Genomic DNA, 27,601 nt, shown 5'->3' on the forward strand with positions numbered 1-27,601 from the left:
AGGAGTTTTTAATTCCTTTAAAAAATGTACTCTGCTTGTGTCTCATATATCTATTCCCAAGAGTCCTGTGTGCTCCAGGATGAACCTATGTGCTCACTAGCATCCAAATTTTTTTGTCATTTTAATATATAAATATATAAATATATCCTACAGGGAGAAAGCAAAAAGTTTAAAATGTAACTACAGACCAACTGGTTAAAGGTTTTTTCCTTTAAAATTATCATTTTCGTTGTGCAAAGTATGCTTTTATTGGAAAGGTTTTGCTTTCAGAAACAACAGTTTGAAAACTGAAGTTTGGCTGTGATCAGAGCTGTAATTTGCTTATGTCACCATCTTCTTCTGTCTCCTTGAGGCAGTTTCTCACATCCATCACAATGGCCTGATGTCCCAAGGATCAGTTGCCAAAAGAAAGATCTAGTTACAACAAAGATCTAGTTACAGCTAGAAAAGGAATGGTGCATATAGGAAATCTGGTAAAGGAGCAAAGTCATAATGTACCTGAATAAAAACTCAACATGAAACACCCCAGGCATTCCCAAATTAAAGCGTTCAGAGTTGCAGACTGGACTAAGTGACCTTTGCAGTCTAGTTACACAAATACTGAAATGGATAATTACAATATAAACAGTCTTTATCTTCTGCCAGGATTTTCTCTGGCTGGGAACACACCCTTGTCTTCAGTGATAAGACAGCAAGGGAAGCAGGATGGCTTCTAAGTAGGAAACCAAAGTACAGAAGTGTTTTCTATGTGTTTACTGACCACTTTGACAGCACGCCTTCTTTAAACAGCGTGCGCTAAGAGCAGAAATAAGCCATGTGGAAAGAAAAATAACTGGAGTTTTATGTCTAAATCAGTTGTATTTCCTTTGGTTGCTCACCCAGTTGATCCCAAGTAGCATATGTTTGCTCACAAGGCTAAGCCACACAGTTGTGTACTGTAGATGGAAACACCAAGGTAAATAACCACTGAGTTTTTTATGCACTTATTTATCAAGTAAAAAATCTCTAGTGCTGTTACTAGATAATAATAACAGATTCCGGTCTCTACCTGTTTTGTTTTATTTTAAACAAAAATAATTCACTGAAAAATATGTTTGAAGGGGTAACTGAGCAACCATAATTGTTAGGGATAGATATGCTTCTAATACAAAATTACTTATAAAAATGAAAGAAGAAGCTAAAAAAAACCCCTACTGTGGTGCTGCAAACTGATGTGAAAATACATTCTTAACATGGACAACAAAAATGCTCTCTCTAAAAACATGTAAGGTTTGATATTTTTCGTGGGAAGTCTGTTTTTCATCTTGTGTTTTTTCCTGCATCACTGTGATTGCTTCACACCTCCTAAGTAATGCATACAGACTTTCACAAGTATTCAGAGTACTTCAAGTTCAGAATATACATGTTTTCTGCCTAAAAACTTTTCAGTAAATTAGTAAAACCTGACTGAAGCCGTCTGGCATATCTCTCTCTGCATTCATACTATGGTTTCTTGCCACTGGAGAAGAAAACTCAGTTTAAACTTCCAAAGAAGTTTGTAAGTCTTTCCTTATTTTTCATTGCATGATTACAGCATAACTGTGCGTAGAAAATGTGGGAGCAGAAGGGATGTTTTGGTTTGGTTTTTCACATGCTGAGGCATCTCTCTTTTCTAAAACCAGTTTGCAGGGAATACATATGTAGACACAATGACAGAAAATGTAATGCATTGTAAAGCCTCCCAAAACCGGCCTGGTTTTACACATATTGAAGTCCACATGCCAGACAGACTTAAAAACAATCCCTGCAGAGCCTTGCTTCCTGGGCAGTTTAGATAAAAAGCCTGTTCCTGTGTTGGTGATCCATTGGATTGGTGTGGGCACAGCATAGAAACGTCTGTAGGCAATGACACATCCATCAGGATGTGACTGACAGCCTGAAGTGCCACCCTGCTCCCTGAGCCTGCAGATGCTCCTCCACCTGCAGCTGGAGGGGCTGTGGGGGCCTGCAGGGCACAGGCAGGGCAGGGCTCAGCTCACATCTCGGATTCAGCCACGTGCCTCAGCCCTTCTGCTGCCAGCACGCAGATGGGGCGGCTTCAATCTCTACATATGTTCAATTTGACCAGTAGCCAAAGTGTGCTTATGATTTTTTGACCTGTGGAAGGGGAGTGGATATTTCTTATTTTATGTATTGCAGGATATAGGCAATGAACATCCAAGGTTTTATGAATTACATCCAGACTAAACGTGCTATGCAAACTTTATGAAGTAATAAATCTCTCCACATGAGTTTTCTCATCCTTCCCCATCTTTACTGAATTAAATGGTTGCTATTTTGATAGTGATGATACTTAAGACAGTGCTTGAGTTCCTAAAGCAAGAAATTCATGTTACAGAATAAAGCTCATACTTTAAAGAAATTAATGTCTCAGCCACTCTGAGCCTTATGAAAAAAGATCAATCCAGTGGTGTGTGAATTTCAGCACCTACTTCGTGTGGTTACAAAAATCCATAGCAATGCAGATGTCTCTTGGATAATCCACTCACAGATGGACTAATATTTCAGCTTACCCCATTTTTGGTGTCACTAACTCCCTGTAGATTTTCCAGTAAGTTTCATTGCAGTGCTTCCCAGCACAGGATCTTTTCTTCCTTTGCTGTTGCAGCAGGCCTGATGTCTTGAAGTGTCTTTGCTCCTGCATTTCTCTTCACTCAGTGCATATCCTGCAGCCTTTGCTCATCTTCAGGCATGAATAACAAATGGTGCTGAGAGGACTCTTCCATTCCTGACCATCCCAGAGCAGTTTGTCCTCTGATGAGTCTGCCCCAGGCCAAAGACACAAAATCTGTCCCCCCAAGAGAGTCAGCCAAATGCATGTACCTGTTGATAAGAAATTCCCACTGCCTGGCAGATTCCCTTTTGGAGGACTGGCTGGCTGTCCTAAAAGCAGCTGTGCGGGTTTTGGGAACTGCCTGACCGTGGGGGTGGCACCCAGTAGTGCCTCAGCCTCCGAATGAACTGAAGAATTCCTGGGTGTGTTGTCCATAGGATCTTGTGGGAGTACTCTGTATTTTAGGTTTAATTGTGTATTTCATTCCTCTGGCTTCAGGCATGGTCAGCACTTCCTAGCTGGTGATAAACTGTTGCTCCCTCACAAAAAGTACGTGCAGGTGGATTCAGTGATGAACGACTGCAGTGAGTCTGAGATACAGCAGAGGTGCCACAGGTGGCACAGATCCACTGCAAGAGACACAAGCAGTTTCTCCATGCACGTGCAGCAGATCCATTGAGAAGACTCCAGGCTGCTTACCACCATGCATACACACAGAGAGATGAAAACACAAAAGAAAAAAAAAAAAACACAAACAAACAAAAAAAACCAACCAAACAAACAAAATCGCTAAGACTCTTCATCTAGCCACTAAGTACCAAAACAGGCAGCATCCCTGCTCTGCTTTTACATTTTTTGCTCCTGTTGATTATACAAAAGAGCAGCTGCACTGGATCACAACATTGGCTCATCTGGCTTCACATCCTGTCTGGCAATAGCCAAAAAGTGAAGATTATAGCTGAGTGAGAGAACAGAAGTTTACAAGATATGTTTCCTGAGTACTCAACAGACAATTTGTACTTTGGGGGGGACATTGTTGCCCAGCAGAGATTAACAATTTATTACTAAATGCATGCTAAAATCTACAGCATCCCTTGGCAAGGAATTCCAAAGCTTAATTTCACATTTTATTAAGAATCACATCCTTTTGACTTCACTTGCCATGTCCAGCTTTTGTGCTGCAAGAAGAAAGAATCACATGTTGTGTTCTTTGTGTCATTCCTGATTCAACCTTTCATTGCATCCTCCTTTGCAAAAGCCACTTATTTTCCTGAGTTAGCTGTGTGCAAACCATTCCACAACTTTAATTTACTAATTACTGTAGATATTCCCTGTTCTAACATACAATTTTTGAGATGACAAACCAAAATGACAAGCAATATTCAAAATGTGTTTCAAATGTGCACATATGCTGTCTCAGTATGAAGGTCTGATGGCCTTTCTTTTCCTTTGTAATCCCTAACATTTCATTTAATCTTTTTTTTTTATTGCATGGGAGCACAGAGCTGGCATTTTTATAGATCTATTTATTAGAACTCAAAACTCTTGTTCCTGGGTGGAAATGGTCAGCTCAGAGCTCATTTTGCTTATGAAATTAGGGGTTCTTTTCCTGTGTGCATTATTCTCCTCTGAATTCCATCTGCCATTTTATTATCCAGTCAGCTGATCTCATGAAGCCCCACCACATTTCTCCATAGTCCTCCCTTTTTACTACCCTGGTTAAATTTAGCAGACTTTCTCAGCAGATCATTCATGAGCATCTCAAACAGGACAGGATAAGCAAAATGTACAGCAAAAGGGTCTTGGTGGACTTGGTCCACTGTAAACAAAAAGCATATGTAGAATATGGACATATTTTTCAGACACTGAGAACAGCGTACATATGATCCTGGAAAGAGAATTATGATACCTGATTTTTTCAATTATGTATTTATCATAACAACGATGTCTTACAAATTATTATTCTGCATCATAAACCTTCTAGAAATCATTCTTAAACAGGTGAAATTTTCTTAATTATTTAATCAACATGTGTAAGCATTGAAATATGTCAGCTATTGTCTTCCGTGCTAGTTGCAATTACTTTAGAGTGCTAATAAATGTCTCTCTCTCTGCTGTTTTATATTTTGTACTCAGGATTGGGTGCTTACTGAAATGTCAGGTGATTATTATTAGTAGTAGTAGTAGTAGTATTGTTATTTTATCAGAATCTGAGACTCCATGCTTGTATTTCTGCCTATTTTAAAAGGAAGAAAACAACATCTTTGAACTTGGCAATGTAGCAGGATTATACCTGATGGGAGGTTCAGATGCAAAAGATTGTTTTATGAAGTGTGTAAAACATAATTTAAAATATTTTTCTTGGTGATATGAATCTTTCTAGAGTGGAGTAGGGTTAGAGTGATTGTTATCTTAAAAACAAAGCCATTAAGGTGGTTTTGTGAGTGTAGATTAAAGGTAACACATTACACTGGTTGAGGAACGAGAGCTCAGTGTCTTTCCAGTGTGGGCACTGAGGAGCGATGCTGAGCATGGACCAGACAGGCTGAGGTAATAATATTTTTAACAAGTGCCATCTTACAGATTTCAGAAGAAATAGAATTGCTACATTTCTTCTGCTAAATGGGTCTTGATGCTCCTAACTTTAGGTGTTCCCATGGAATTAGATGCTCAAAGTAACTGAGAGTAGATGGTGTAAATTTAACAGGACCTGACCAGCAAGTGGAGACTGAAACAAACACTGACAAACTCAAAGAGTTTGAAGAGATCTTGTCAGCCAGAGCCAATGAATTAATTATCAAGATAGCCTTTCTTCCTCAAAACTTTATGCATTCAGTTAATGTGGAATTTTTTGGAAGGACATTTCGGGGGAAGATCACCTTGCATAACATAAGCAGCTGCAAACTCAATCACGATATATCTGACCAACTGTGTCATGAGTAAAGTCAACACTACAAATACTTTCTGATCATGATCACTAATGAAATATGGAAAATTCTGATTTATTGTAGAGTTAGCATGATGGCTCAGCAAATTCATGATATTGATGCAGGACCATCAAAATTATAACCAGTATACTTTAGGACAAAAAATTGCAAATAGTCCTTTGGTTTCAGTAATTATTTTGCACAAATTTATTGGCACAGAATTAATCTGTGCAATGAGATTAGTATTTTTAGAAGCTATTACAAAGCTATCTTGTATTATTTATTTTGTTGGTATTTTTAAACTTCCTTTTTGACCAGATTTTACTAACTCTTATTTTCTGAACAGTACAGATAAAGAGCTAGAAGATCTGGAACTGATGCATTTGAGTGTGTCAGGACCCTTTCATAGCCATGGGAGGTTAGTGTCCTCTAGATGGCATTCAAGGAATTGCTGCATGTGTGGAGGATTTTTTTTTCCCTGTATCAAAGATTTCCTTAGCTGCTGTTTTTTGGTATGGTTTTTCTTGCCCAGGTTTCACCATATGTTTAAGTACAGAGGGATTTGAGATGATTGTTTGCTGTAGAAATTTTAAGATGAAGGTCACAGAAACGGAGTCTCTGCCAAGCACTGAGACATGGGTCAGAATTAGCAGGTCTTACTGTTTGGTTTTGTTTGTGTGCCAAAAAACTTTAAATATCCTGTGTGGACATACTGATTTTTCAGACCTTCCAAACTACAGACCCACAACTGAATGACACATCAAAGTATGATATTGGACAAAGAGAATTACTTATAATACCTAAGGAGAATTCAAAGAAGGAAGATTTTTTTCATGATAAAAATAAAAGAGGCTGAGCAAACTTTTGCTACCAAGATCATTATTTTGTGGGTTTTTCCAATGTAACAATATTTCAGTAGTGCAATACCAATGTCTAACCTTGTTGTTTAACATGAGCTGTCAAACTGAAAGTTGTCTAAATTGTCAAGCTCCAATCTTGTGTGCGCTCTGATTTCTTCTGTTTTTGACAGTGTTAAGGAGCATAGTGGACACAGAGCATAATTTAACTCTGAATATCATTCTGAAGATCAGGCACTTGAAAGTTAGACCCCAGAGCACTCAGCTGCATGTCACTAATGTACTGTGTGGATATGAACCATTAGTTCTTACAAGCAGCTCCCAGAGCTGCAAGAGCAGGGTGCTTTCTTTCTGTAAAATTTCTGCAGTGCAGAAGACTCTTTGGGGATAGATGAAAGCTTGTTCCAGAAGGAGGCTGTATGTAGCCAGCTTGCCTTTGGACTGAGCTAAACAGAAACCTTTGTAACCAGATAGTGTATCTGAATTTTAGAAGGCTCATCTAGCCCATTATTTTTTTATTCTGACAATAAGAGAAATGGGGTACACTGATGGAAAAAGATCAGGAAAGTGTCAAACAATGCTTCTCCATATGTGGTCTTCCAGTTCCCAGCAGCATTCAGTAGTATCTTAGTTAATAAGGAATGTTTTCTCTGGTTCTTGCTTCAGTGTCTGTCAACTCCCTAACTTTTTGAACACCACAGAATTTTTTATGGTCCTTTTTAGAAAATAACCAGTGCAAACTCTGCACGTGTCATTAGGTCCCCTAGACTTCATTCCTTGGAGAAGAAGAGCTTGTGGAGGACAGCAGTGCTCAGCTTTCCTTCTCAAACCTTCCTGCTTTTCTTTTTTTCTGTAGGAAGCACATTTGTTGTGCTACTAGAGATAGGAGATGAAAAATAGACTGGGAAAAAATCTCCAAGGGCAGAGTTCAGCACACAGAATGTTGAAGAACACAAAAACTCATTAAGTGTCAAGAAAAAGAACAGAAATACCAAAGGGACATAATGGAAGAGTTCTGACAATTCAGAGGCTCTTGCTAGGAGGGCATTCCTTGGATAATTAATTTCTTGGGAAGAAAAGGAAGGCTCTTTAAGGTGAGAGAGGTACTGACCTGGAGATGTGGATACTCAGGTTTCCTTCTCATGTGAGTCTTTGTCAGATTTGCCTCTCCATGAGCATGGATATGTGTAATAAGTATTAAACCACAAGCTGCAGGGCATGAGCTAACTAGAAGCGAATAGTTGAAGAGGCTTTCCTTTTGAAAGGTTATTCCATAATTACCAGCCTTCCACAAACCTCTCTTGGAAATATGTTTTACTGCCTGTCACCCGATCTAATTTCTACACTTCTTTCTTGCTGTTTTAATTTTTATACTAGACAGAAAGATGAAAACTCTTTAGATCCCAATGGTTTTTCAACTCTGTGGAGTTTTGTCTTTGTGAATAAAAGCAACTCAGTCTTCTTGAAAGAGGAAAATATACAAAAAAAAGGCACTTATTTTTCAAATGCATTTAATATTACTGTGACATGTTTTCAGAATATGAGTACTGTAGTCCAGAAAGAGCCACTGGCCTCTTCTGAAGCTCAGGTTTTAGACAAAACAGAAGTTAAAGGCCAGCAGCTCATTGCTTTTAGAGTGAATTTGTCCTGATACCTTCAGGTGTCATTGCTTCTATCCATCACCTTGAGAGCCTGCCCTCAGACTCAGAGGTGTATAAACATCCCCAATGAGCTAACTAAAAAAAACACATAAATGATCTTTCACTGCAGAGCATGTGCCTTGATATTTTGTCAACATTTTTTTGCTAGCTTAAACATGCTACTTCATGTAGAAGTATTGTATAGATACACCAAACTAAAAAAAAAAAAAGAAAAGAGTAAAAATTTATTTTTACTCTTGACATATATAAAATTACTTGACATATCTAAAATTACTCCTGCATTGCTCTAGAGGTCACCTTTAAAGAAGATCCATGACTGACTTTGCAATGAGCTTTGATGGCAGTGATGCATGTGTTAAGTACTGTGGCTAAAACATTTGATCTACCAGCACCCAAAGCAGGTTGAGCATCTCATCTCCTGACTACAGAGGGACTCAAGACAACTTGCCAAAACTAATCCCCAATTTTTTAACTTACTTGAGTCAAGTCAGATTCTACCTTACTTGTCTAGAAATTGAACACCTAAGCTACATTTGCCAGCAGCAGTGCTTTTCAGTGATTCGTGTGCATCAAGTACAAACCATCGACTTCCTGCCCTCCTAGAAGTGTTTCTTGTCTGTATGCCAAAGTTTAAAAGGGTCTGCTTTTCTGTGCATAGGTTTCCACATCAAAGATTTAAAAGATACTCGACCCTCAATAAAAAAGAGCTAGACTAAACCTTTGGAATATTTTTTTTGCATTTATGAAGTATATAATAAGTTACATCATTTTGTTTGTAATATCATTCTGGGTATTAATTTATAAGGGCATATTAATTTAGCGTCGCTGTGGTTTCTAGAATGCTTGGTCAAAATCAACATTTTTGGGGAAATTATTTGAAGATGTGCATTTGAAGTCAGTATTGGATATGTCTCCATGCATTACACACATTCACTCAAAATATTGAAGTACAGTAGCTCTGACATTCTCTGCACATGCCAGCAAACACGGCTTTTACAGAAGGTTCACAGAAGATGTTCACATAAAATATTCATGATATTCTTGCTAAAAGAAAAACCTCTTTCAGACCTGTAAAGTACTGTTTGACAGAAAATTACTTACAATCTGATCTAGCCTCGTATTTGGATATAAACAAGAGCAGGAAAGATTTGCTGAAATGAGTGTACATTTTATGTTTGCCTTTGTTACATCGCAGGACGAGTGGCAATTAATGGAGTGAAAAGATGGCAGATTTCCCAGTGCTTTTTAACCTGCTTATTTCATTTTCCAACTTCTGAGATCAATTTAGCAGCAGGAAATTCTGCAGAGCAATTTGGTTGCAGTTGACCCTGGAGGGGTTGTTGCTGAATGAGACTTAGTTACAGCTCTGTTTCCATAATGACACCTCGCTGCAATGAATGACGCCTTCTTAACCTCAAGTTGTATTTCCAATCAATTTGTAGCAATACCTAAGTTACACCAGGAGGCTGAAAACAAAGTTCTCTGAGGAAATGTGTCACCACAGGTTGTCCCCACATCACAGGGCACCTAGCAGCGCTGGGATGATATTTTTACCTTATATAACACACGGGCTGGAACACATCTTTCTTCACGCTGATTAACATCATTATAGTAGCAAACTGAATCTGCTGATAAACCAATTTCTCCTGCATCCTTCTCTTTCAGCACAGCTTTCCTTAAAAAGGAAACCCCATAAGCCACTCTGCCTTCTTTTTTAGAGGACTCCTGCTTGTCAGGAATAGTAGCCCAGGAACGCACACACACCAATTTCAAACACGCCACCAGCCGACAGTCAGCAGCTTGCCACAATGTCTGAGTCAGGAGGAGCATTGAACAGCACAACACAGAACATTTGAGGTTGTAAAAGCAGAAAATCTGCTGGTTAGGGACGTAATGTTCTGTTACTTCTCCCCTAGGTACCACAGCAGGGTTTATAATCATCACAAGGAGTGACAGGAAGGGAATGGACTTGCCTGGAGTGGCCTCTTGCACCCTTCCCTAGTTTTTGATGCAGAACATGCCCAGAAGAAGCCAGTGAAGAAAAGTGCCTATTTTTCCCAGTTACCACATTTTTACTGTGCCATTCAGCCACAGAAGTTGTTGCCACCTGTTGTGAGCTGATGTACCAGTCCCACACAACCTCAGTTTTGCCTTCTGCCAAACAAGCTCCGGCTTTTAGGGAGCTGTTCCCTCAGCAATCCCCATGACCTATTAGGTCTCTCATTGTCTCCTGCTGCTCCAGCCCTAAAAGGCAGTGGAAAGGAGCCAAGAAACTGTTTATTCTGATGCAAATCCCTTTCATTGCCAGAGGCCTGTTGATTTGACATTATTTCTGTTTATGTGGCAGGCAACTTGGTGTAATTTTGCATATTTTTTCTTGTTTGCATCTGATTCCTGGACTCACACCCTCCCTCTGTGTTTTCTTGAACTGAACTTATTCCTCTTGGTTTGGACATACAGAGCATGTAAAGTAACTCCTTAAAACATACATTTAGGTAAAGCATTTGTATGATTTTTTGAGGGATACTATTTAAAAAAAAGCAACTTATAATTAAGATATTTTTAGTCATTCATTGTGCTATAAATTGTGTCAAATATCTCACAATACTTTTTACCTTTGGGATTTTGCACATACAGGTCGTCAGAGAGAGCAAAACAGCCACACAGTCTGGCTGACAGCTGAGAAGGCTCTATTTTGTACTGTTGTTTTAAGTATCTTCTGCTAAAATCCACTTTGAAGTATCAGGAGCTGATTAGGTCCTGTGAGAAGTAAAGATTTAGGAATGCCTCTGTCTGAAGCTCAAAAATGGAGAATGGCACCATGTTCTAAAAGTGAAAGAAAATCTGTAGTGTTGCAAAATTGTGTGGATGAATAATTCCTGTCTCTCTACATAAGATCAACAATAGATGAAAGAGAAATTAGGCAGCAAGGAAGAAAGAATTGCATTATGGATCACAAAAAAAAAAAAGCCATGTTGAATCTACATTTACCCTGGAGGAAATCTGGGGGTTGTGGCTATCAGTACCTTTAGCCCACAACACTATAAGCAGAAGCCAGTTTTTGACAAGGATATTTGGTTCACTTGGCTTCCATCCACCCTTTCTGAGCAAGCAAAGGAGATCTGCAAGGGGAAAGACTTTAAGATGGAGGGAGAGATGATAATTATAACTTGCTGGAGGCCTATTTTCAGCAAATGAAGTGCTTCAAAAGAAGCACACTGCTCTGCTGTCTTTTGAGTGCAAACCTTTAGGGAACTAGTGTAAGAAAATGAAATAAAAATACTTTTTTAAACCCCAAACTTGTTAATTTGCAAGCTGTAGTGCTTTGTCAGGGAAACACCATACTCAACTTTGAACTCCAAGGTTAGTGCCTCTAATAGTATCCCCTCCAAGCACTGTAACTGTGAATTACTACTGAAATGATTAGGAAGATAAGAGACTCTATTATGGGAAGAATCAAATAGCTTATCTAGTCACTGTACTAATTGAAAGCAAGGTTGAATGGTAAGCAAACAAATTCTTGCTGAACTCAGTATAAACCTGAGGATGTTTCATCCACGTGAACATCTTTACTATACAGTGGGTTATGAACTGGATTTTTTTTTAATAAAAGTTTAATTTCTGTTCATATTTCTGTGGTTTGTTTCCCATGTCATCTTGTGCTTAGGTTTTAGTCTTTTATATTCATACACTCACACTTCTAACAAAAAAGTGCTCACGTATTGCAAATAAAGGAACTTATTGACATTCACATTGTATGTTAAGATAGCTCAGTCAAAAGATTAAAGAAAATCTCTGGAGCACAACCAGAAAAGAATATAGACAGAGGTCTCCTGGATCCCTATCACATCCCTTGTTCATAAGATACTCTTTCTTCCCTTATCCTGCAAAGATAGCAACAGAAAGATGAACAAACAAACACAAAAGAAAGAAAGGATGAACTGCATCTCTGCTGGAGGATTAATAACCATTCTGCCGGAGTGAAGACTGCTCTGGATGATAGACAGCACAACTACATCCTTCAGATGACTGATCTTATGCTTCAACATGGCATTAGTAATGCAGGATCAAGGCTTCAGTCCTCTTAACTGCCCTGGAAAATCCTTGGCAAATAGCTCAAATGGGTAAAACACTGGAGGCACTATCATTGATCAGGAAATGTTGTTTCATTGCTTCCAGTTCTGTTACTGGAGTAAAATGTCTTCTCCTAGAGAGCATCTTTGTACTGCTTATTGCCTTTCTAATAGTCTTCCTAGAATCAGGAGTAAAAGCAATATTTTTCTTACTGTGCCTTGAAATAACATCTTTTTTTCTTTTTTTTTTTCCAAAGGTGGAATTGTGAATGAAATCTCAGTGCTCTTTTTATTGATATTTATAATATAAAATCATATTCAGTGTCCAATAGTATAGGAATTATAATATAGTTACAGAGCGTAGGCTGGTGAAACACTGTGAAATTATAATAGCATTTTCTGGCATAGGAAAAGTGCAAAGAGTGTTTTTACCATCTGGAAGAACACTTCAGATTTGGACCTTGATACTTTTCTATTCTGTTTGGTTCCCTAACATCTTTGTTTAATAAGCTTGGAATTATTAGATAACTGTAACTTCTATAGGGTTAAGCATAGGTTACTGTTGGTTTAATTTGTGCCATTAACCTGTAATTGAAGCTTGAAGAAGCCCTTTCCTTTTCATGACCAAGAAAACAGGTTTCTTTTGTTTTCTGACCCAACTCAGTCAATGTCCATTACTCATTGCACCACTGATATTTCTTCTGCCCTCAACTGTCTGTTCTCTTACTGAAAGAACTTGTTGCCAAGAGGAGGAATGCAGGCTCCTTGCAGGATATTAAAGCAGGTTTCCTCCTCTGTAAGGTGAACCTACAGGCATTAATGAGTTTTAAAAGAGAAGCAAGGGCTTTGAGTAGAGTTTAGTCAGTATTTTCTCATAAGTGCCATTGAGAAGTGACTGAGATACAAGAGGAGGAAGAGGCAGGGAGAGAGGTGGATTTCCTCCTCTGAAGGGAAACCCCTGCTCAGAAAACATGTGACAAAACCCTATATTTTGGTGAGTGTGATCTCTCCTGTATCTTGAAGCAGGCAGGGGTCTCAAGGAAAGAATAACATTTAATTATGCAATTTGCATTATTGTTGGTAATGGCAGAGGTATAGAAACAACAAACTGAATTAAACTCATGATCCCAAAGGGCATTATTTTACATATTGAGACCCCAATATTTTTACATACTGAGACCCACAGCCTTCTCATGAGGATGGTGTTCAAAGGAATGAAGTTGCTCCCAACAGCATCCATACAGTTCAGATCCTATTTCCACTCTCTCCTCTCCAAATTTGTATCTGCTGGCACTTCATCAGCTTTGGGCAAAATTCAGATACAATTCAGGGGGAAGGAAGGAGGAGGACAAAACTGGTGCAGCTGTTCTTATTTGATGGTAGATTTTTTTTTTTTTAAACAAAGTGACTGAAGGGTGAGGCCTTTGAACTGTCATGATTTCTTTTCACCAAAGAAATAAGATTTGAATTGAGATATGAAGGGGTGAAAGATTCCATGTATAAACAGGTACCAGGTGAGCTTTGGTCATCAGCTGCCACAGGGTCTGAAGCTTCCCCACCATGAATGGGCATCCTATAAAAGCTGTTCAGTCCTGGAAACAGGAGACATTTCTTTGCCTACTTTCTTGTGGAACAAAAAATAGCACAATCAGAAACTGCACTAAAGGAAAAAAAAAGTTTCAGCAACCCTACAGATCACCTATTTTGAAATCAGACAGCTATGGATAATGGAAGTCAGCTTCAGATAAAGAAATTATCTAGGGAAAAGACACTTAGATCCAGTTATTGTTTAATATACACATTTTCTGTCCTGTATGTATCACATGAGAAAAAAAGGAATCTGAAAAAGAGAAGCCAAAGGAGTTTAGAATATCAGCTCACTCTGAATTAAAGAATGCACTTCCATTATTCAATAAAAAATTTGAAAAGACCAAGAAGCTTATGGGACTAGATTAAATGAGGAGCTCATCACATTGTAGATGACTCATTGTAACTCAAGAAATTTACAACAGTGTAGAAGAAAACAGATGGTGCAAAGAATCCTCTGTACAAAACACAGATCAGTGCTGAGCTCAAGAGCCAGAAACCACCCTTCAGCCCAGGACCAATGGCAAGAAAATGCTGCCCTTGAAGTGATTAAAACCCATGCTGCTCTTCTGAGCATTTCTTTTTTCAAATGGTTTCATTGGTAACCATATTAGAGTTCTCCTGCAGCTACTGGATTTGAAACAACTAATTAACAGAACTTCCCATTGATTCATCATAGGGACATTAGAGCAGCCTTTAGGAATGGGAAAATAGAATGTACCTGTCTTACAGTCTTCTGGTTAAAAAGATCTTTAACAATAAGTGGATAGGATCTCTAAGGTCTAATTGACTTCTGCTCTGGTGAGCAACAGTCACAAGGAGCAGAAATTTCTCCACAGACATGAGTGCTGTTTAGTAGCACTTCACAAGAAAATAAATAGAAACTCAGCTAGCTGTGCTTTTAATTACTTGGTTTTATTTGTCTGTTTCTTCCTGCAATAATTTTCTGACTGGAATCCTGTCTGCCAAAAACAGGAGCATCCTTCTGCACATACAGGAAATGGTCAATGGTGATTCTTCTGGGCCTTTCTTTTAAAAAGTACGCTCTTTTTTTCTTTTCTTTTTTTTTTTTTTTTTTTTTTTTTTTGATAAAAACACAGATTCATTTTTTTTTTTACTTGATAAAAACACAGATTCACTTCTCATATTCACAGCTTTAGGTGCACATCTCTGCATTTGGATTTAGAGGATTCAGTGCTGGCACAGTGCCACAGGTGTGATGTGAGCCTTGCTGTATGGGTTTGTTGGTTTCAAGTGCAGGTCAAGCACAGGTGGTTTAGGGGAGATCTAAAGTCATTCTGTTCTGTTAATTTCAGACTGAGTTCTTTCCCAGGAAGGCAACGGGGTTATTTCCTATACTGAAGTTTTGAGAGGATCTTCCAATGCACCACGACTGTGCTTTTTAACTGCACTTCATCAGATGGAAGAATTATTCTGTTGAACTCAGACTGAAAACATGCATCAATTGCTGCATAAATTTGGAAGTTAGAACACAAAGAAAAATCCCCGTCATGCAGTACATACGAAAAGCTTGTAAAGTTGAGGTTATAATTTGAAGATGTGTTACATCAGCAGTGTATATTTTATAAGCCTAAAAGAGCCAAGAATATAATTTTGTCTACAGCTTAACCTAGTGTTTTCTGTCATCAGTCTTAATAATTTTGCTTGGGGTTGGGTTGCCTGACCAGTGAGCTCTCAGGTGCTGTGGGATGAAGCTGCAGTGTGCTGGGAAGGTGGCCCAGCTGATGCTCATCACCTCTTATCAGGCACACAGGGGTACCAGATGTATCTGACAGGTTGCTGTAGCTCACTCAGACCCACCTGTAAATCACAGCTCAATGCCAGTGAATTACTCAGAATAACAAATAGTAAAACAATTTGTGTGAGCAGTGCTTTCCTAGGCCCTTGATCTCTGTTTAGCAATTACAAATCCATGTTTGCTAGCTCCTGCTATCCTTCAAACAGACATGACTTCGTATCTTGCTTGGAGAAGTTGATTGGACCCCAGAGAAATATTGTGAGAGCTCAACTTTACCCTCAGTTTCAAGAACAAAAATTTCATTTTAGCTAAGGGAGTAGTTGTACCTACCCAGGGATAACACTTTGGTTCAAATCCTGTGAATGTTTTTTATTTATTAATTTGTGTTTTATTCTGTTCAGTTATTTACATTATGCTGTTTAAGGGCTTTCTGAAAACCAGGTTAATCCTTTATTCTGCATGGCAGGATTTTTTTTTTTATTTTTTTGCTCTGACACCCTTGCATCAGACCTGTGGTTAAAGTGGCAAAGGCGTAGAAGTTTCCTGTGTCAGCACTTACACTTTGGTAGGGTTTTTTTTCTGGTGTTAGGTGTTGAGTTGGGGATTTTTTCACATCAGAGAGGACAAAATTACTATCCCACAGAATAATTACTCAAAGGTAAGACTGGATGGAAGTTAATTTTCTCTCTCAGATAAATGCATTATCACAGAGAAAAATGTGCACGTCTCTGTGTAGAGTTTCCCTTTTTTCAAAGACAAACACACAGTTTTGTTTTCTTCAGTGTTTGTTTGCATTCTAGAATTTATTGTTTTCATTTCTTAAATCTCCTGAAATGTTTACAGGAAAGAAAACTAAGGCGTGAAATTTTGTGACTAGAAACAGATTCTCTTTTCATTTTCTTAGGGAGATTGTTTCGTTCAAAAGATAAAACCAGAAGTCATAAAAATGTGTTATTTTTAGGAGACAACTCCATGGAAACTTGGAAGAAGTTAAGTAAGATTCAGAAGAGAGATGAATGGGGGAGGGTGTGTAATAAACTGATACTTTTTAGTGGGAATACAAATAGTGAAATCTGTGAACCACTTTTGGTAGCTGGATTGTTGATCTTAGTTGTGTTCAGGACTGTTGAATAATATGACTGGGTTTGCTGTAACATTTGGGAGGGCTGCACATCAATACTATTAAAACACGCATTAGTGTCTGGAGAATATTTTTAGATGCTTGACCAGATTAATAAAGTAAGCAAAGATCGTTTTCTAGAACACAGTCTTTGCACCATTTAAAATCATTGCGTAGATAACAGGGCACCTTCTTTTCCAAAAAGGCAGAAAAACTGGTTCTTAAAATTGGTTAACCCCAGAGTGAGATAACTTGGCTGCTGGGTGCATCCATGCATGTTGGGCCCCTTCCAGAAGCTGTTTTTTCCCCCAGTTTGCCCATACCCCAGTCCCTTCCAGGAGCTCCTGAAGGATCTGGCTCTTGGTGCACACAGACACCTCACAAAGGGCTTGCCAGGAAAGGGATTCATTGCGTCTGTTTTGAGCTGTGTCCCTTTATTTTACCCCAGAGAGTAAACTGAATGTACGTCCTAAACACTTGAATCATAACATTTAATGAAGATTAACCTGCATGCAGAATTTGCTGCCTCTGCAATGTGGCTCTGCTCTGGGCATGGTGTCCCTGGAGCCAGCAGCGCTGCCTGGCTGGGGCAGAGCCCGCCCAGCCCAGTTTCTCTCTGTATTTTTGCACACAGCCATTTTCCAGAAGCTGCTGTGCACTTCAGCAGAGGAGTTACCAGCGTGTGCTTGAGACATTAATTCCAGGTTATATGGTTTCCCTGAGAATTGCCATCTGTCATGCTTTTCTTGGTGGAGGTCACTCCAAGTTGCCTCGGGTTGGTATCCTCAGACAGCAGGTTGGAAGGATAAACCGTGTGCTTCGTCTTTAACCCTTAGTTATCCTTTTCCCTTTCAGCACCCACCTTGATAGGTATGGTAAGGAAGGACTGGGCTTCCCAAAACAGCATTGCCCTCTCCTGGCAAGAGCCGGACTTTCCCCATGGAGCAATTCTGGACTACGAGATCAAGTACTATGAGAAAGTAGGTCTCACAGCATCACCCACACTCAGATCCTAAAAAGCAATGTGTTTTGTATTCTTAACAGTATTTTTAAAAAAACTTTTCACTTGACGCCACATACAATGCTGTGTATGCCAGACTTTTTATTTTGTGCTGTTTTTTTTGTTGTTTTGCTTCTGATTTGTTAATGACTGTCTTGTTTCACACTAGAGTTGAGTAGAGCAGCAAGCAGATTGTGCATTTACTTGTCTCATAGTAACTCCATTTACAAACATGGATAAATGGATCACATGCTTCAATACATTTTGATTTATAGACTGTAAAAACTTCACATTAGAGTGACACAACAGAGTTTAAAGTGAATGGGAATATGATTTCAATTTGAGGCAAAAGATGTATTTATTTATTATTGCTAAACAAAGCAATAGTATGTGCTTAAAGGATAGGTGCACCAGCATTTTTAGAGGGTTAGAAAAGGTTACAAGAGAAACTATTGGATTTCTGGTGCTTTGTCAAAATTAGGCAATTTCACACAGAAGAGGGCTACAACAAGCATTACAAGTAAAGGTACAAGGTGCCCACACAGCATGTACTGGAAAAGCATAAATTGAAGCCTCCTTCTCCATAAGCAAAAAACATACTTTGTCATTTCCATTTGCTACAGGGCCTGGTACCAGTAAAAAATTTTGTGCTGACCAGTGCCTTCAATCCTGAAGACATAGATGGGAAATTTTTGATGTCTGTACCTTAAACAGTTCCCTGATAAGTCAGTTCTTGCTGTTTCCCTGCCCCCATCTGAAGTGACAGTGGAACTGATGTGTATGAAGATCACAAAGAACAGAAATACAAACCAAGTCATGGAAGAAAGTATTAGGGATATTAGGCTCTGTAAATATCTGAGAATTTTATTCCTTGACTGCACTTCACTGTTGAGATTATGCAGCTTTAATGATGCAGAAGAAAGGGTAAACTGGGAAAAAAAAAAAAACTCTGAACAATTTAAATAGGACAGCTAGAAGGAGAAGACAGATTGCTTAGAATATTTGGTAAGCCAAAGCAAGGAACCCTATTTTCCTACTCTAATGGAAGTCCTTCAGGTTCTGATCCATTGTCATATTATGTCCGTATTATGACTTGAACTTCTTTTCTTTGTTGATATTAAAGAGGTGAATTAAACAAGACAAATTGTGAGATTTTATTCAGTCGAATAGGAATAGTTCCAAAGATCTGTAGGTGTTCGTATGGATGTTAAATTATAAATCTTAGATATATATTTAATAAAATCCTTTCTCAATGGATTATGTGCCAAGAGCAGTCAGTGCTGAGTGACAAGGCAAATAATTTTTCTTAGGGGTCTACTTATTCCTTAGCCTTGACCATTGCGCAGCAGGACTACATGCACAGGCCTTAAGACCCTTTGCTAGACACAGTTTAAACCACTCTTATCTGTTTTTATGAAAAAAAGAGAACAATTTTCTATGTCCACCTTTTAAAATATATAAGGAGCATCTTCTCTCTATAAACTCTTTCCTCTGAGGTCAGGGGAGATAAAATGCATTGCTGGCACCTTCCAGTGCTGTGGCACAGGTGTAATTTGCAAGACCTCTGTTGGAGATGAGGTTCTTGATCAGAGAGATGAATAATCCAGTACTGCAAGTCAGTCTGCTTATTTACAGCATTAAATTGGAAAATATTATTTCACACCTCTTTAATAATATTTAAATCTTGCTTTAATCATATTTAAATCAAGAAGCATACCTTACAACACTGACTAAGTGTAGTGGCCGAATGCAAATGAAATTTTATATTGAGGAAGAAAAAGGGATGGTTCCTACCTCAAAGCCAGAAAATATTAATATGCACAATTAACTTAAGTTCCAGTTCATTTTTTTTCTTCTTCCCTGTGGAGCTCTGTATATTAAAAAACATAGTTTGTGTTATGACAGGGCTAGATGTAGCCACTGGCACTGTAATCTCTCAGCCTTCCCAGGAACTCTGAAACAGGGGAATATCAGCATTCCCATTCTCAGCAGAAGTGACAAAGTAGGCACGTTGTTACATGCTCACAGAAAATATGATAAGAGGGAAATAATTTTCTACTGGATCTAGTATGAATTTATCATAAAGACACCCCTCTAACAGAGAGCAAAAAAATGCAGGTAAAGTTGAAGAACATGTTAAATATGAAAAGGTCAGAAATTTTATTAATGTCTAAGGGAGTAAAGAAAAAGGCAGAAAACAGTAGTCTTAGCTACTAATAAACACACTAGGTAGAAAAATAGAATAACTTTTGCAGTCCATTTTGCATATCCCTTTCTAACTATCATTTGCATTTAATAAAGAAAGGTTTTGTTCTGATAAACAACATAAGAATGGAATGTCTCCATCAAATACAACCACTCAATCCCTCAAATTCAGCTGGTATTGTCAGTTTCTTAATTTTTTGAAGCTCTAAAGAATTATGCAGTATTCTAAACTTTTACAAGTATTACTGCTATTTTTTTAAGGCTTCTTGTTGACATTTGAAAAATTGTCAGTACATCATTGGTGAGGACATTAGGGGAGCAGCCTGCTTTTAATTCCCAAGGTTCCCTGGAAGAAATGTAAACTTCAGAAATCAAATAGCTGCCCAATAAACTGTAAGCACTCCAGAAAATGGGGCAGTTTCCAACAATTTCGTAAGGAAGACAAATTAATGATGATGATGAGCATGGAACATAAAGATCCATCTTTCCATGCATTTCCACAACAAGAACACAGAGGCTACATTGTGCCAATTATGCAAGAAATTTACATTTATACTCTTGTAAAATACAGATTACTCACAGAGAACTATCAAAAAATCAAGTCCTCTCTGTGAAAAACATTCTTCTGATAAAGACTACCAAGTTATAAAGAAATAAAGTGGAGAAGGAGAGTTATCCAGAGGTCTCAATAAGTTACAAAAAAGGAATCATACATTAATTTCAAAGTACAATAAAGCAGTTCAATAATTTTTCTGTTTCAAAGTACCTTTTCCTATATGACCTTCATTTCTCCAGGGAATTGCTGTAAAACATTCAGAACTTCAGGAAATATTGTCTCTAAAAATTAAAATCTTGGGTCAGTAACAAAATTTCATCATGAGCCAGTTGTACAGATTTGTAGTTTCTTATTTACAAGTGCACTGGTACATTTTTGTTTAGTTGTCTGACAGGTCATTTTTTTCTGCAGCCTTTCAGCCAAAAATGCAGTGAACAAAAATCTGACCTAGGACATAATTAGAGAGCTGATTTGACCTGGGAGAACAAAAATTCCTCAACATTCAGTCCAGGATTCTCTGAGTTCTGTCACAGCAAAGAGAAAGGGTTTTCCACTGTTTGAATAGTTGTGTGATATAACCAGGCAGAGAATATCATGATCCTGAAATAATTGCCTTGTTGAGGCTTGGTAGTTGAAATACCTGATTTCGGGTAGATTATGAATCATTCTGAAATCTATGCCTTGGGTGAGTCTTTACAGCAACACACAGAAGGTCAGTTAAATGTTTGTCCTTGGAAATCTGAGACATACTCATAAAAGCATTTCTTCATAGACCTTCTTTGGGATCTTGAAATACTAAACATTGCAAATTATCTCTGTTGATATAGGGTGTCTGCCCTATTCTGCACTCTGTCCATTGTATTCTATGATCCCTTGATATCATCCACAAACATTACTTCTAAAAGAAAAAATCTCTCATGTGCCATAGTGTCTTTCCCTTGAAAAACTGCACTCATTAATATAATCTCATTGCCATTGCTAATTGCAATTAATTTTTCTTTTCTACTTTAAACTATTACTCAGACACTGACCAAAGCTTGCACCATTTGCAAGATTCCAGGGCATCATAATCTCTTTACCTCTCATTAAAAGTGTTTTGTGTTTGAGGCAGATGGAGGAGTGGGGCTTTGTTAGAGCCTTGTAATGACACCGAGTCCTTCTGTAGGAATTCCCTCAAGGGAAAGGGAACACAGCACACAGTGGATATAAACCTCACCAGCTGCACTCCAGGTTGTGCAGCTGAACTGGAAAATACTTATTCCTCCCCTTTCCATCCTAACCCAGAAAGTTAATCATCAAAAATTAATGCTCCATAAGACCTGTATTAGGCATACCAAGCTGTGCACATATCAGCAACTGTATTAAGTTGTTATTTGTTCTCCCACGTGGCCCAAGCACACCAGCTGGATTACATGTCCTGTTACACACAAGGTAACATATAATTAGCTAAAGAAACCTGTCTGTAGAGAAGGGATTTTAATGGAATGTAACCCAAGAAGTAACCCAAGGCACTGCAGTGAAATCTCTAAAGAGAGAAAGCAGAGAATATCTTTAGAATTAGGATTTGGAGGAGAGGGCTGATATTTCTTTTCTTTCTTGTCTCTTGATGAAATTTAAAGCCAAAACCCTTTGCCAAAATACTTCATTTTTTTGGGAGATTCAATTTTCAGCTCACAGGAAGTTTTCACATAAAAAATTAACCCACCTCCATAGGACAGTGAGTGGACAGGACATGTAGGATGTCAGATATTACTTTTCCTTCATCCCAGTATTATTTAGAGTTGAATTAATAAATAGAAGTGAGAAAATAGCTGAGCAGTAGAAGCAAGGGGGAAATTAGTTTTCCAATGAGATTTGAAAAAGAGATGAAGAGCTGATGAGGCAGAGAGATAGAGGAAAGTACCAGATTTAAAGAATTAGAAAGAAGCATGACCTTGTTAATTTTTCTATCAGTCTACAGCTGTCTTCACTTAACTTATACAAGAAATGATGCTCAGTCTTAAAATCTAATATTAAACCGAAGACTGCTATTGCTTTGAATAATCATTAATATGAATTAAAATGAGACATCCTGAGTGTCACACATTTGAGTGACAGACCTTTAGGTAAATTACATGATAGGAGTAATGAGAAATTTTAAGATGCTCATTACATAATGTTTTGAGTGACAGAATTATTTTTATAAGAATTAATATGGAAAATTATAAACACCATGAGACTCATCCCAGTTTAGAGGGGACCAGATGTTCCTCTGTGTCTTCTCCAGCTAAGGAGATATTGCATTATGATCTTCTCACATTAATTAACCTGACCCTACTTGAGTATGGGCTGGAATCAGCCTCAGTGAACAGGAGCCACACGTGTTCCCATCAGATAAAATAAGGACATTGCTCCTAAGAAGCCACCTCATGTAGATCACATTCAGTCCTCAGAATTTCTGGGTGGAATTTTGGAAATGTGCAGTAAAATCAGTCATTTCTCTTGTAAATTTCTCTGCCTTTCTGTGAGGTCTGCATGGCATGTGTGAAGTTCAGTGACCCTCAGCCTCCCTACTACTTGAAGAGCCAAACCTCTCCATTCTCTCCACCTCTTCAGTCACCACCTTGCACAATGTTTAATTAAGTTAGAAGGAACACATTCTTCCAGACATGGCTGTTGCAACTCCCCTATTTCCTTTAAGCACCAGCTGTTACTTTTATGGTTCAGGTTTTTCTTTTATGGTAGAATTTTATACCCTGAAGAACCATGTATGCAGCAGCTCCCAGTGGCATGAGGCTGAAGGGAGCCTGGGGGCTGTGTGACATTATCCATGGCCACAGGGGTTTGTTTGGTACTGGTGTGGCTGGGTTCTTGGCATGTGCTGGTTCTTTCTTCTGGGCATGTTCCTTTATTGTTGCTATCCCTGTTGCTAAATTTTAAAGTTAGCATCAGTGATAGGATTGGGGAACAGGTACAGACTGACAATAGTAGGGATAAGCATCTGAGCACTTCAGGTATCTGGCCATTTATTGAGTATACACAGTATAAAAAGCTGTTTGCTTCAAAGGACCAACTGGGGAATTTTTAACTTTATTATAATAATTTTTTTTTTTAAGAAACAGTTTTAGTCTGTAATATTTTTTAAATTATTCAAATCATTTAAGGCATAAGTAGCAATCTGCTGCCTGCAAGTAAAATGTTTCTGATATGACTGGAATCAAGAAAAAGGACTCATGCAATAATACATTTGCATTACATTTTCAACAATTCTCATCAAAACAAGAGTGCTGAGTATTTGGGATGTACAAGAGCTTTTGGACAGTAGTTTTAGGCAGCTCTTAGTGTTTGTTCATAGCATGTCACAGGGAGGCACCAGGGCTCTGAGCAGCACCTCAGGCATTCTCAGCCCTTTGTAGCTACTGGGAAACGAACCGTGTCTGCTGAATGTTTTTAAAAAATAATCACTACAAATGTGCTTTGGGATATAATCATTAAAATGAAATCTCCTAGCTTATTTTAGCATAGTAAGTGGTGTTAAACAAGCTTCTCAGTTTTTTTGTTCTGCTGTTATTAACCCGGTTTCCCAAGGGAAAAAATGTAAAAACCTCAGATTCTAAAAAGAAAAAAAAAAATAGGTCTCAGAACTGTTGAAAATGAGAGTGACTAATTACCAGACTCTCTGACCAGATATAATTTTTGCCTTGCAAGAAAGAACCTAAGGACCTTGCAGCAGCCATTATTAATGACACTGATGTAATTACTATTAGGAGAAAAAGAAATCTGGCATCTAAATATCAATTACATGCAGCAAAGGGTTTATCAAAGAAGTTCTAGGCTAAACCTCTATTAGATGCCTAGTTTGGCTTGTCTGGTAATCATTGTTGTCAATTATTTAGAAACAGCTTCTGAACTTTTGTATTTAATAATGAAGTAGCCAATAGAGGTATTGCTGTTGTTCCTGCTGAACCAAAAACTCTCAATGAGAAGTATAATGCTGTTTAAGCAAGTCTGGTGGATTTGATAGTAAAAAAAAAAACCCCATAGTTAAGTCTCTGCTGATCTTGTGTTCTTGCCTGCAGCCAATACCATTTTCTCCAAGGAAAATTACATGTACAGTGCTTATTCCAGTAACTGCTAGAAGAGCTACACAAATACAGAAAAAAGTGTATTAATGGTTTTGTATAAGTGGTTTTCAAATGCTTTCAATGCCACAGGAATAAGCATAGGAGGTATGCAAACTACTACAAGACAACAAACACAACTAGTTCCATACCTCTAAGAAAGCTAAATCCATTGATGACAAAGACTGGTTGCTAATAAAAGGAATTATTAAATTTTTTTCTATCCACTAAAGCATTTGAACCTCAGAAAAATAGTTTTCAGAATTGTGCACTGACACAGCAATAATAATAATAATAATAATAATAATAATAATAATAATGTTAACCTCAGGAATCAGTGTTAATCTTAAGTATGTGTTTAGATGGGGTCAAAAATCAAAAGCAGCTGTTTTATAGAGGAGAAAGTTTCACCTAAGGCAACATTTAGAGGATTTTGCTGTACATACTGTAAAAAATAAATGTTTTCTTGTCAGAGATAATGTATCAGTTGCACAAAAGGAAGTGGTAAGGAGTATAACATGTTTAATCCTGAATTAACAAAATAGAGAATGTACTCCCAAGGCATTTTATTTTTGTTGTTTCTGTTATTATTAACTGCCTGCAGTGTGTTCACCTTTGAGTTTAGGTGCAGTAAGGTTTAGTTGCATATGGTAATAAGAGTTGGAGTTCCCTCACCTTAACAAAAATTCAGGAGTCAAACTTTGGGTTTGAAAGTTTTACAGATTTAAAAAAAAAAAAAAATGGCAAGTTTTGTGAGCAATGACCTAAATATAACAAGCATACTTGCCAAAAGGTATGCTTTTTTATAAAAAGGTATGCTTTTTTATTTATTAAGTATTTTTATCTAAATAAAAATTATTTCCTTTTTTTAAAAATGAAATAAAAAATCTACGTCTGCAGATCTCTAAAACCAGTTAGAATGTTTCCTTTAGACCCTCTTAAAATACAAAGTAGTTTTAAAATTCAAAAAAATCGTCTGTGAGCCCAAACTCTTAAAAACTGAAGCTAGCACAGTGATTTTTGTAATACACAGATGACTCACTGTTCATAAATTGTTGATTTGCAGCCATAAAGGTGGATTCACAGATTAAATCAAGATACACACCTTGAGACATGAGTTTATATCTTTGTCTAAATGAATAAGTGTTCAGATATTGTTTCATTTACAGTTTATTCCTGCAATATTCAATGCATTCTAGAGATACCTGCATACAAATGTATGCATCATTTTGGAGAGTAAAACCAAAAAAAAGGGATTTTTTCCTCTCTCACTCTTTTTTCTAAGACTGCATTTCAGTTGTACTTTAAGCACAGGAAAGGACAGGATATTAGTTTTCCTCTTTGAATGGTCTCTTTTTTACATTAAATGAAGCCACTGACTGTGTAATATTAGCAACCTCTTTTTTATTAAGTAACAGTGTCCCCAGAGCAGTCATTCTGGGAGAAGGGAGAAATATCCAAAGGGAAAGAGGAAGCTCCTTTAGGGAGAACCCTTCCACCTTAATGCACTAAACCACTATTTTCCTGTTTAATATCAATATAATCACTTCACTATGTGATAAACAAAAGCTGTGTGTTTGGCGTGGGGATGTGGTTGTTGGAATCAAAATGAACATTAGAGGATCTTTTAATTTAAATTAATAATTGCATCAGCCAACTTGAATTCATAAAAATTGTACCTTGTCCAGTAACTCCCATGTAGTTTTGTTAGGTTTGTACCTGAGTAAACCCACAAATGTTTATTTGGTTGATTGAAACAAGCAAAATCTTACCATTCTCTCTTTTTCTTTTGAGTTTTTTAATGTGTTTTTATTAATAGTTTCAAAGTGCCCTTTCTCGATGTGCTTGTTGGGATGGCTGAGTTAACAACCTATTATTATGTACTCCTTACCGAGCTGTTAATAGCTTTAGAGTCTTTTGCAGGAATTCACCTGCTGCTCATAAACACATTTATGTTGCTCTAGGAACTTCACCATGTTGATGCATCTTGTATTTGCAATGACCTTGTTCAAACTATCTGGTTTTCATGCACATACAAGTATTTATATTATATTAACAAAAGTCTTTGGTGGCTGGAGCAGCTCTTTTTGAAAAGGTATTGACATCTATGTGTGAATTTTCTTAACATTTTTTCTTGTTGTTTGTACCACCACCACCAGAAATGATATTTCTGCTCAAGTTCGCTACATCAGAAATGAGCACTTCCCAAAAAAATTGAGCAGCAACTTGCTGTGTCAGTTTTGAAAGTGCAAAATCAGCTTTTTGATTTACTTGCTGGTTTGTTTACTTTGCCCTTGAAATTCATGTTCAATTAATTGGAAAAAAAGATTGCTGTTTTTGCTTTACACCCCATTAACTCACCGAGGTGTTTGAAGAAAACATCAACTTAAGGAATATGCTGTATTTATTGTTGATGTATTGCCAAGTTCTGCAATACAGTCATGACACCAGAGGTGAATTCAGCCCTTCTGAACTAGCATTACAAGATGGATGTTTGCTGTTTGCCTGCATTGAGACACAAAAAGATTTTTGCATGTGCTCATAAATACACCAAAAAATGTGATATTTCAGTGACTTCAATAGCTATTGTATGTTTATATCAGAAGAGGCTTGCATAATGAAAAACAATACACAATCTCTGTATAGAGATCAGCAGGTTCCCTCCTGCCTCTGATTTATTATTTGTATTGCACTGATTAAAGTCAAACATTAGTTAGTGGCAGACTTTGTGTTTTAGAGGCAAAATTCTTCCTCCAAAATTGATTTTTGTTGGATGGTTGGAATATATCTTAATATTGTCAACATTATTCTATGCTTATAAATCCTGATTTTCTTTGAAAAGAGAAGTATTTGTCCCAAAGACATGTATTCACAGTTAGCATATGAAAGACTTGTTACCATTTAACATTCATATGGTCTGAAATGAATCTTAATGACTTCAGTCATTTTTTTTCCAGAATAGAAAATCTGAATAGCAATCTGAATAAATTCAATCTATAAAAGTAGATATTTTGCTTACTTAAATAAAAGTGATAGCTTTATTAACACCACTGAATTTGTTTTCAAGCTGTTGTATATCAATAAGGATGTTTCTGGATTTGCCAGGCAGGAAACATTCAGCAGCAAATGAAAAGAGAAAATTCTGCATTACTCTGCTCTTCTA

At 37.6% G+C, this 27,601-nt stretch overlaps 1 protein-coding gene across 1 annotated transcript in view; it reads left to right on the top strand.

The window, feature by feature from the left end:
• The window catches only part of EPHA6 (EPH receptor A6), a 372,058-nt gene that overhangs the window by 232,070 nt on the left and 112,387 nt on the right, over positions 1-27,601 (top strand). Inside the window, exon 6 of the mRNA XM_041420929.1 lies at positions 17,433-17,557. Within this exon, the coding sequence (XP_041276863.1) occupies positions 17,433-17,557 (125 nt within the window). The remainder of the gene's footprint in view (positions 1-17,432; positions 17,558-27,601) is intronic.

Source organism: Onychostruthus taczanowskii, unplaced genomic scaffold (genome assembly GCF_017590055.1).
Source record: "Onychostruthus taczanowskii isolate IOZ18803 unplaced genomic scaffold, ASM1759005v1 scaffold67, whole genome shotgun sequence".
NCBI lineage: Eukaryota > Metazoa > Chordata > Aves > Passeriformes > Passeridae > Onychostruthus > Onychostruthus taczanowskii.